Here is an 11519-nt window from a genome sequence, read left to right as displayed (position 1 = left end):
ACAAACATCCCTAATTCTAACCATCAACTCTAACCTCCTAACCGAGAACACACTACCAAGCACACACAACCAAGAACACACTACTGAGAACATCAAGCATACTACCAAGAACATGCTATGATTGAATATGTGCACTGAGAACACACTACCAAGAACATGCTACCAAGAATATGCTACCAAGAACACACTACTGAGAACACACCACCAAGCACACACTATAATTGAATATGTGCATTGAAAACCTGCTACCAAGAATGTGATGTGATTGAATATGTACCAAGAACACACTACCAAGCACATGCTATGATTGAATATTACTGAGAACACATTACTAAGAACATGCTATGATTGAATATGTGGATTAAGGAGATGCTACCCAGAACACGCTACTGAGAAGACACCACCAATCACATGCTGCCAAGAACATTTACTGAGAACATGCTATCAAGGACATGCTATGATTGAATATCTGCATTGAAAACATGCTACAAAGAACATGCTATGATTGAATATCTGCATTGAGGACATGCTACCAAGAACACACTACGGAGAAGATACCACCAATCACATGCTACCAAGGACATGCTATTATGATTGAATATCTGCATTGAAAACATGCTATGAAGAACATGCTATGATTGGATATGTGCATTGAAGAACACACCACCGAGAACACACTACTGAGAACACACTACCAAGCACACACTATGATTGAATATGACTGAGAAGAAACTACCAAGAATGCACTATAATTGAATATGTGCATGAGAACATGCTACCAAGAACACATTACTGAGAACACACTACCAAGCACACACTACTGAGAACATGCTATAATTGAAGATGTGCATTGAGAACACACTACTGAGAACACACTACATTTGAAGATGCATTAGAACTGGGATTGAGCATGTATACCAAAACTGGGATTAAGCATGTGCATGGGGGGTCCAGGGGGCATGCCCCCGGCAAGCTGTGACCTGCACCAGAGGCATGGCCGAGCGTTAGCGAGTGCCATGCCATAGGTGTGGGTCTAAAGCTTGTACATGAAAACACAAAGGATTGATGGCTGACAAATTCAGCTTTATCTTACTAAGCACTTCACACCCTCACGAGACTTCTCAACACGGCTTCAGGCTGCTCCTGCCTCACTGTTCCACAAACCACCACGAACTCTGATACATTATTTTGTAAGTTTCTGGATAACATTTTGATCATTATGGAAAGCCTTCAACTATTTTTAGACACCTTCAATTGACATTTTGTCCACTTGGATTGCTTCTGATCACTTTTGATGATAGGATTTCACAAGGTTTTGCTGATTGGTTAGTTGCTTCAATATGTGGATCTTTTTCTCTTTTTTTTGGTAATCAGAATATATGCTTCAGTTGTCCTTTTGGTCTTGATGTAGGATATTTCTTTTGCTCCCTGCCTTTATTACTTAACTATCATTTATTCCCTAGGGATTCTCCTCCTAATACTCCACAAAGGCATAGAAATATTGAGAGGGCAAGAGAGCGTCAAGAAAGGATGTTGGAAAGTCCTGAGCATAGGAGAACACCTCAAAATCCTGCTGTTGGTGGTGGTGTACCTTTTATTCTTCCTTTCCCTATTCCACCCCCTGTTGCTCCTCTTCAAATTCCTCAAGGTCTTGTAGGTGATGATCCATTTGTTGAGGTTCTATATAATGGTCAAATTCTTCACCTTACTCCTGGGATGGCTGCACAAGTGGGTAATTTGCAAAACCAGATGTACCATTTGGTGGAGTTACTGTTATTTTTGGAGGAGACTTTCAACAAATTCTTCCAGTAGTTGTCAAAGGTGGACAGGAACAAATTGTCAGCCAGTGTTTTCAGCAATCACATCTCTGGACATCTGTCAACATTCTGACTTTGAAAGAGAATATGCGTCTGGAGAATACTTCACAGGAAGAAAAAGACTTTGCACAATGGCTTATTGAAATTGGGCATGGGAAGCATACAAATGCAGATGGTTCTACTCTTCTGCCAGAAAGAATGAAATGTGGGAATGATGTTGCATCTCTAATTAATGCTCTCTATCCTGGCCTAACCACTTTGTCTCAAAATGCAAGAAATGACCAGTATTTCCTTGATTGGACCATTTTAACAGCTTGAAATAATGATGTTGATGATCTCAATGAAACGATACTTCAACGCATGCGTGGAAATGAATTTACATTTCACTCAGCAGACTCTATTATGAGAGAAGGAGGTGTGGATGGTGAATTTGAATACCCAGTAGAATACCTCAATTCCATCAACCTTAGTGGAATGCCTCTAGCAAAATTGAAACTCAAGATAGGTGCACCAGTAATGATCCTTTGAAATATTGATCCAGCAAATGGACAATGCAATGGAACCCGGGCAATCCTCACCCGTGCCTCTTCCCGAGTTTTAGAAGTACACATTCTGGGAGGAGAATTTGCAGGACACACAGCATTCATTCCCCGCATAAGATTTGAGCCTTCAAATGGTGAACTTCCATTCCAGTTATGCAGAAGGCAATTTCCTGTTCGCCTGGCCTTTTGCATGACAATCAACAAATCTCAGGGACAGTCAGTGAAACATTTAGGACTGGATGTTCGGACCCCAGTATTTAGACATGGACAACTTTATGTGGCTCTTTCACGTTGCACATCAAGCAACTGTATCAAAGTTCTCTTCAAAGATGGTTCACAACAAACTGTAACACAAAATGTAGTCTATCCAGAGGTATTATTAGATTGATGTAAATGGTAAAAGTACTGATAAATGTCACTTTATTTTGATTGAGATGTAAGAAGAGCCAGAATTGAACATGTGTACCAGAACTAGGATTAAACATGTGTACCAGGGGGTCCAGGGGGCGTGCCCCCGGCAAGCTGAGCTTGTAACATCTAATATATAAATGTGCAATGCTTACTAAGAGATTACATAATATATGACTAAGCAACCTCTTTCTCTTTATACCAGCTGCCTGAGTGGCTTTTTCTGGAAACTCTGGCCATAGGCAATGTTGGGTTGGTCCTATCAGACCCTGCAACTACACTCTGTGCTGCATTGAATAATTTCCATGCATTTTTTGTGGGTACACCTCCTTCAGCAGCCTCAATTTCGCTTTTTTTTTCCACCTTTATCACCCTCCACTTCCCTCTACACCTGTGTGACAGTCTCTGTCAGTGTATGTTTCTTTTTTCTTCTTACTGTTCAACACTCCTGCTTCTGTTTTGTTTGACAGTGCTATCCTGCAAGGCACTTCTTTTTTGACTTTTCTCTTCTGATTTGTATTTTTCCAGTACTTTGTGTGGGTGGATATTCTGCTTCTTCTTTGGTAATTTGGAGTTAGCAAAAATTGGAGGACCAAGGGCCTCTCTATGTAAATGTCTGCCAGCTGCTATCAGTCTTTTGCTTTCTTTGCACAGCATTGATATGGGATGATTTTTACAGTTCTTCCTTTTTAAGCTAAGCCATATCATGGAGGGTTAGGCCAATAAGTATAGCTAAATTTCTATGGCTGGCTACAATCATGATATAGCATGTAGCTCCATGTAGGTCTCAATCAAAATGTAACTTTGATGATTTGAATGGAAGATATGTACCAGAACTGGGAGTGAACATATGTTGGGCAGAGGATCTGGAGAGCTTTCATCTGGCAAGCTGGAAAAGTGTGGTGAGCTTTCTCTTGGGCAAGGTGTGGCCAAGTGAAGTGAGTGCTGTGCTATAAGTCCACATCCAAGTGTAACATTGCAGAACTGGGATAAAAAAAAGGATATACATACATACTCCCCAAATGGGAATTCAGGCATCCTACCTCAGCTGCCTCACAGCAATTGAAGCTTCAAACTATCTAACCACCACCCTAACCTCCTACATAGGGAGACAAAACATCCCTAACTCTAACCATCAACCCTAACCTCCTAACTGAGAACACACTACCAAGAATACACTACTAAGAACATGCTATGATTGAATATGTGCATTGAGAACATGCCCATGCTGCCAAGAACACACTACTGGAAACACACTACCAAGAATGTGCTATGATTGAATATGTGTGCTAAGAACACCAAGAACATGCTACCAAGAACAGGCTATGATTGAATATGTGCATTGAGAACACACTCACACTGCCAAGAACACACTACTGAGAACATGCTACCAAGAACACACTACTGAGAACACACTAGCAAGCACACATTATGATTGAATATTACTGAGAACATGCTAAGGTAGATGACAACCATACACAACCAACCCTCAGTGATGTGACATAACACTCCTTTTTTGACAAACAGAAATGAGAAAAGTCAAAGAAAAGGCCATAACAATTCTTTGCATAAAGTTAGGGGAAATTGATGACCATAGAACTATTAGAATTAGTGCTCTAAAGATATATACAGATTTATAAAGTAGGAGAATGAAAACTGGGGGAGGAGATACATAAGTATTATGGTAGGTTCCTGAAGCTCAGATTGACTCCTTCATTGCATTGAAGTTTCAATCCAAAATTGACTGTAATCAATTCCTAAAGGTTTCATATCTTGCAGGGGTTGTTGTTCTCTGATATTTGTTGGTTAAGACATGTCCTCAAGTAATTGAACACCCAGAAATAGAATCCCCTCATTCTCCTTTGCAGTGTTAGCTTTTTTGTATAGATTTATCACCTCTATATAAGTACTATGCTCTGGACTGGAGGTAATTGCTTTGCTTAGGCGTGACCCTGGCCTAATGAAGAGGGTTTGCACATGTGCCTTCAAATTGACGCATTGTGAAGTATTTTTGTTTCTTTTCCCTCAAATTTCGTTTTACTGCTTTAATTTTTTTTCGTGCTCCATGAAATCTACATTTATCTCAATTCTATGGTTTTCAATTAGCTGTGATTTGTGTTTAAGATATTCTAGGACATTATCTGTGGAATTGAAGCTCAAAATGGAAATGTCATGCTGTGCACATGACATTGGAAGGATATGGTTGTTGTCTACCTTACCAAGAATGCACTATGATTTAATATGTGCATTGAGAACATGCTACCAAGAATGAATTACTGAGAGCACACTACCAAGCACACACTACCAAAAACACACTAACAAGAACACACTACTGATAACACACTATAATGGAACATGTGCATTAGAAATGGGATTGAGCATGTGTATCAAAACTGGGATTAAACATGTGTACCAGGGGGTCCAGGGGGCTTGCCCCCGGCAAGCTGTGACCAGTGCTGGAGGAACGGCTGAGCGCAGCAAGTGCCATGCCGTAGGCACAGGGCTAAAGCTTGTCTAATATATAAAGAGAGGAAGGTTGACAGTTATTACATAATAGATCATGTAAGCAACCGTGCTGCAATACTGAGCCACGTGAGCGGCGTTTGCCGGAAACTCACATGAGTCATGAACAAGTCATGCACAAACAAACCTTTCGCTTCAGTGCATGACTTAACCACAACTGCACAACGACAACGACAACGTGGCAACGCCATGTCACACCACAGCCACAACCACGACACGACGCCCAAGGCCAAGAAGATGACCGCCCACAAACGAAGACCAGCCAAAACGGACCACCACCATCCCAAATGGCTCATGAACGATGGACAGCACACACAGGCAGCTAGTGTTTGGAAGTCCGGTCTCATGACTGGAAAAAGACCGTAACCAGACCGGACCAAGACCGCAAAAGACCGGACCTGTGGTTACGGTCTTTTATTTTTGAAATGTAAAGACCGCAAAAAAACCGGTTAACGTAAACCGGTCTTGACCGGTTTGGACCGGTCTTTTGTAGCCCCTTAAATACCCTTTAAAACGCACCCAAGAACGTACGATTTGGTAAAAAAACGAGAGAGATATGAATTAAAATGTAAATTACTTTTGGGAATAATAGATGTACCAGACTTATTTTATAGAAGCACCAATTCCTAACGGAATTTAACGTTCTTGGGCTCGTTTTGAAGCTATTAGAGATGTTAATAAATTTACCGATTCATAATTTTAAAATATCGGCCTAAAGACCGGTCATAAACCGGTTAAAACCGATGCAGACCGAAACTGGTCTATAGACCGCAAAAAACCACGGTCTGCGGTCTTTTTGCGATCTGGTCTGGTCTTTTGACTTCTGGGGAAAAGGCAGACCGGTTACGGTTACGGTTAACGCCCCTGGACATCAAAAAACCGGACCGAACCGGACTTTCAAACACTACAAGCGGCGACGAACGACAACGACGAACAACGGATAACCCCGACGACCTGGCATGTCAATGGACGTGCCATGTCATCTAGACGGTGACAATGCAAGTCGTCGTCACTGTCCCCATCATTGCAGGTGAGCAACATGGCTTCTCTCCCCTCTCCTTTTTTCACATGAGAAACAGGGGTCACGTCGCCGTTGGCAACAAACACAAAGACAGTGACGATGCATCCACATCAATCATGGTGAGCAACATGGCTCGCCTCTCCCTCTCCCTTTTTCACATGAGAAGCAAGGGCCATGTCGTGCTCAAAAAACAAAAACGACCACCTACAAATGAAGATGAATGAGCACCAGCCAAACCCAACCACCATCATCCACCATGGCTTACGAGCGATGGTCAACCACCCACAAACGGACAAAGGTGACAAGGAGCCCAGGTGAGCAAGCTCCCTGCCACCCCTCATTTTACTAATACGCAATCCAGGTGCCACGTCGCTGTTGGCGACGTGGCAACCAAACGACGAACGTTGTTCGTCATTGTTTACTCTAGGACACCACAGTGAGTAACCCCCGTCCCATGTTCATCTGAACCCACCTCACTGAGACACAGGACAATGAAGGAACCCAATGTCGCGATGAGAACGACAGAAGACAACGACACGGGACAACGACACTACGAAAACACGGTGAATACCCCCCGTCCCATGTTCATCCCTACCCACCTCGCTGAGACACAGGACGACGATGGACCGGCCACGTGGGACAACGACGACGTAACGAGGAGGACACAGGACAATGATGTGACGAGAACACGACCCAATGACGCGACGAGGACATGGGACGATGAAGACAACAACAACATGACCAGGACAAGGGCCAATGAGGGACCAGGGCACAACATGACGCAGAGGGGCTGACGACGTGACAACAACAGCAACGACGACGACACAATGCCAATGTGGTACGACAACGGATGAGGGACCAGCACCACTACCCTGGATGGGCGATGAGTGCCCGGCACCATGACCACGAATGATGATAAGGCTCACCACTGCCTGTCCATCCCCCTTCTTTTTAACATCCCCCTTTCCTTAAACATTTAATGTAGTAGAATACTTCCTATGTAGTTATCAAATACACTTCAATTTTACCTGTTTAAAGTTGAATGTCATAAGGAATTCTGAGGATGAACTTAGCAGCATGGGATACTTAGGTAAATTGTGTTTGTAAAAGTTCTGCAGCTTAGGTTATAGGCACTTTGACAATGCCAGACTCCTGTAGCCTTTGTCTGTCCCCTCAAATGTTTATTGGTTAACACATCAATTTGCTCAGCCATTTTGCTGTAAGTACATAAATAGTCAAGACTCAAGAGACCACTGTAGAATCTATCTAATGGCCCTATTGATCTGTCAAAGACGGATCCAATGTGCACCCCTACCTTAGTCTCTCCTAGACAGACTTCGATACATGTGAAGTCGTACCTTGGTTCATGATGTATGAAGTCTGTTTGTTACCACGCCCCCAAAACCGCGCTAGAAATTGTTTATGTAATCTTCGGACTTTGAAATCGCGTCGCGTCAATATTGTGTCCTTGCCGTTTGCTCTCGACGCGATAGCCCATGCAATTCTGTTCGAATACACGTTAAACTTGACATTCTACATCTTGTCTGATCTATATTCTGTTATGACGACTCAATGACGGCTCGACAACCCCGCTGGCAGGACCCAGAAGGACTTGATACGATCAATAACATTGTGAAGAAACTTGTACCGAATTGACGAACGGACTGCATGCGGTTCAACTTGAGCTCGTTTCCACTATTCTAGATGGAAAGGATTCACTTTGCTGTACGGCCACTGGAGAGGGAAAGTCAGCGGCCTTCTCAATACCGACTCTTGTGCTGCTGGAGTACAACAAACACCCGAACGCCTATGTAGCTGGCCTTCCAACTCGGAAGAGACCAATCGGAGTCGTAGTCACACCAACCAAGGGACTGGCAGATAACATAGCACGCTTATTTGCCATTTTTTGCTGTTCCGCTCATGAATTTCGGACTAGGTTCACGAGCTTTTGAAGCTCAAGAGTCAACATCTCCGGATTCTCGTACTGCAAAGAAACCCTGAGCGAGGCGCGCAAGGCTGGTATTCGTTTGGCAGGAGAAATGAAGCAGTGCGTTAAATGGCAGGTTATCTGTGTGGATCCTGAGCACCTGCGCGACAAGGAGTGGAGGGAAATCACGGAACATCCAATTTTTCGGGTGAACATCTTGTTTGCGTGCGTCGACGAATTCCACCTTATCAACGAATGGGGTCTTGCATTTCGTTTAGCGTTTGGGACCATTGGAACCTTTCTGCGTGGGCGCTTTCCTGCTTCAGTATCTATTGTCGGTCTCACTGCAACACTCGAGCCGGGGCGACCAACGGTTTCTGCCTGCAAAAGTCTTGGCTTCTTCGAAGGGAACTTTGTACTCATCCGGAGGTCTAACGAGCGTCCGAATACACAATTTACTGTACAATTCCTCACTCATGGACTCAATGGCGACAAGTTTCCTGATATTCTTCCTTACCTTGCAAGCGGACGTAAAACTATTATACACTGCCGAACTGTCAACCAGGTCTCTCAGGTCTTTCATGGTAAGCTTATGTATCTCTTGATGGACATGTTTACCGACGAGGTTGGTTGCCCAAGTAAACAGCGAAGGACGCGCATGGTTGATAGCCGCAGGCGAGATGGAGGGCGAGAATGAGGCGTGACGTTCGTGATATTGTGTAGATCTCGGCAACGGGGCATTGTGCTTGTGAGAATATATGAGACTGATGATTTCGGACATTTTGGTCTTTGTTTTTCCTTGAAGGAATCGAGCGACGGCCAGTCCATGAGTCACACCACGAGGATCGTCCTTTCCGTCAACACGAGTTGGGTTGTAGAACAGGATCCCTAGAAAATCTCCAATAGAATCAAAGCCTGAGTTTCCTAGAAACTCTTCCATTTGTTTAAACTTTCCCTCTAGCTTCGCCTCTTCATTCTGTCGAGGCTGAATTAACCTTGGTTGACTCGATGAGCCAAGCGCGTTGAACGGAGAAGCGGAGGCAGCCAAGGAATTAACAGATGACGAGGCCGAAAGACCATCAGGGGATGATGCGACGAGTGAATTCACTGTAGGACTTGTGGAACTAGGTGTAGATTGTGATAGAAATGATGAAATGTAATCGGGTGTTGCTGGTACTTGAATTGCAGAGTTTTTCCTGTAAGACCGGACAGTTCAAGTGTTGTTACCCATAGTAAGCAGTAGTTGGAAGAGGCTACAGTTGAATTTGAGGGGATAGGACAAGTCATGCGACAAAAAACGCGTCGAGAGTCCAGGGTGACGAGGTGATTGACGCGACGCGGTTTGAAAGTCCGAAGATTATGTAAACATTTTCTAGCGCGGTTTTGGGGGCGTGGTAAAAACAGGACTACCCCTACCTGAAGTATAAGAACTGGGATGAAACATGCACAACAGAACTGGAATAAAGCATGCGTACCAGAACTGGGATTAAACATGCGTACCGGGGGGTCTAGGGGGCTTGCCCCCAGCAAGCTGTGACCAAGCACCAAAGGCATGGCCGAGCGTTAGCGAGTGCCGCACCGTAGGTGCGGGTCTAAAGCTTGTAAGCATAGCTATCACATAAGCGTAGCTATCACATAAGCATAGCTATCACATAAGCGTAGCTATTATGTAATAGCAACTACAAACACCAGTATTCTGCCCGTGAGCGAACTCTGGACAGGCGGACTGGCGGATCGGCGGCAGTTCGGACTCTCGGAATACGGAACATTCTGGAAATGACCGGATGCTCGGTTGCATGCCCCTTGCCCATTACTTTGGCAGGGTACTGGTGTTTGTAGCTGCTATTACATAAATAAAATAAAATAAAATAAAAAGAGAGAAAAAAGCGAAAAAAAGAGAATATTTCTTATCTTATCTTATCTTATATACATGAGCTGTAAACTACTGGCCCATCCTTCCACCTCCACCTCCATCTGGGCTATCAGTCTTGTTCTGACAAGGCTTTGTGGGTCGTCTGCTATCCCTCCCATCACAATCTACTCTGCTGCAGTCATCACATGGGTTTTTGCAGAATTTCTTTGCCTTACTGCCATCACATTCAATTTTAAAGCATTTCCAGCATCGTTTTTCTGCTCTGATTCTCTTTGGAGGTAATTGGGGTGCTGAAATTGCTAAGACATCTTGTGCAGGTCTTTTATTAGGTAATAAAACTGCAATGTGTGATGGGCCAGCAACAATATTGGGCTGGGCTGAATCGACTTCCATGCTCTCATGTGATGGTTCGAGGAAATCACTATCCACATCCATATGATAAAGCTCTGGAGCATTTTCAAGAATTTGGGTTGGAGTGATCAATCCTTTGCTTGGTGGGGGTGCATGTGAAGCACTTCCACTTTGATGTTGAGCTATTTTTGACCGGGTAGGGTTCTTTATCTGTACATCTACAACCTGGCGTTGTGATTTTGTTTGTGAAATTGTGATGTGATGGTTTATGGTCAGGGCAGTTAGTAGGAATCACCCACCAACACTGAGAGGCCCGACAATACAAACAGGCCATAGTTGATGGTGCCTGCTGATGGGCCGATGAGGGCCAATAACCCTGTGTTGATGAATTGGCCGATGTGATCCCACTATCAAGGTAAAGAAGGGTCGGCCAGCTACGTAGATTTAGCATACACCGATCAGTAGGAAGCTGCCCCGGGAAGTCAAGTCCCTGTATTTGTATATCGGCTGATAGCTAAGCTATGCAAGGTCAGCTGACAGTTTTGAACATTGTATTTGTATATCAGATAGTTAAGCTATGCAAGGTCGGCTGACAGTTTTGAACATTGTATTTGTATATCGGCTGATGGAAGATGCAAGGTCGGCTGACAGTTGTGAACGTTGCTGGGCTGGTGATCGGCCGAGGGCCTTCACTTCTGATTAGCAGCTAGGCTATGCAAGGTCGGCAGACATTTTGAATTCGCCTGGGTTGGTGGTCGGCCGAGGGCCCTCAACTCTGGTTACCAGGGTCAGCTGGCGAGACCCACATGGTAGTCATGGTTCATGGATATCACCGAGTCGGCCGGACACGAGAATTTATGAACATCTCATCAGCCGATGCATCACCGAGGCCGGCATTTTCAAGCCGAATCGTTTTCAGCTTGGCCTTTAATTTAGCAGCCAAGCAGAGGCAGACCAGGCAGAACTTGCAGTTCAAATTTTCATGATCCGAGACAACATCGGTCAAACCAGCATTGATTAGTAAATTTTAACAAGAGTTGCGATAGGGTAACTGACT

At 44.1% G+C, this 11519-nt stretch overlaps 3 protein-coding genes across 3 annotated transcripts; 1 reads left to right on the top strand and 2 right to left on the bottom strand.

Annotated features, from left to right (window-relative positions):
* Window positions 1-2836: 2836 nt before the first annotated feature.
* Window positions 2837-5637, bottom strand: LACBIDRAFT_331720 (uncharacterized protein; the record flags this gene model as incomplete). The annotated part of the gene is made up of 11 exons (XM_001886032.1): window positions 2837-2896; window positions 3571-3717; window positions 3933-3959; window positions 4025-4090; window positions 4126-4140; window positions 4170-4182; window positions 4987-4996; window positions 5084-5096; window positions 5162-5281; window positions 5386-5447; window positions 5607-5637. 11 exons carry the CDS (start codon window positions 5635-5637, stop codon window positions 2837-2839), a joined length of 564 nt encoding a protein of 187 aa, XP_001886067.1.
* Window positions 5638-6521: 884 nt separating this feature from the next.
* Window positions 6522-7105, top strand: LACBIDRAFT_307518 (uncharacterized protein; the record flags this gene model as incomplete). The annotated part of the gene is made up of 3 exons (XM_001886119.1): window positions 6522-6625; window positions 6673-6747; window positions 6799-7105. The coding sequence occupies 3 exons, from the start codon at window positions 6522-6524 to the stop codon at window positions 7103-7105; spliced, it is 486 nt and encodes a 161-aa protein (XP_001886154.1).
* A 1161-nt stretch (window positions 7106-8266) lies between these two features.
* LACBIDRAFT_331718 (uncharacterized protein) lies at window positions 8267-11012 on the bottom strand (the record flags this gene model as incomplete). Its single annotated transcript, XM_001886031.1, has 10 exons — window positions 8267-8500; window positions 8584-8619; window positions 8756-9434; window positions 9655-9668; window positions 9714-9718; window positions 9739-9866; window positions 10053-10080; window positions 10327-10672; window positions 10762-10869; window positions 11001-11012. 10 exons carry the CDS (start codon window positions 11010-11012, stop codon window positions 8267-8269), a joined length of 1590 nt encoding a protein of 529 aa, XP_001886066.1.
* Window positions 11013-11519: the final 507 nt, after the last annotated feature.

Source organism: Laccaria bicolor, genomic scaffold, assembly GCF_000143565.1.
Source record: "Laccaria bicolor S238N-H82 LACBIscaffold_35 genomic scaffold, whole genome shotgun sequence".
In the NCBI taxonomy this organism is placed as follows: domain Eukaryota; kingdom Fungi; phylum Basidiomycota; class Agaricomycetes; order Agaricales; family Hydnangiaceae; genus Laccaria; species Laccaria bicolor.
This window is presented reverse-complemented; position numbering and strand designations above follow the sequence as displayed.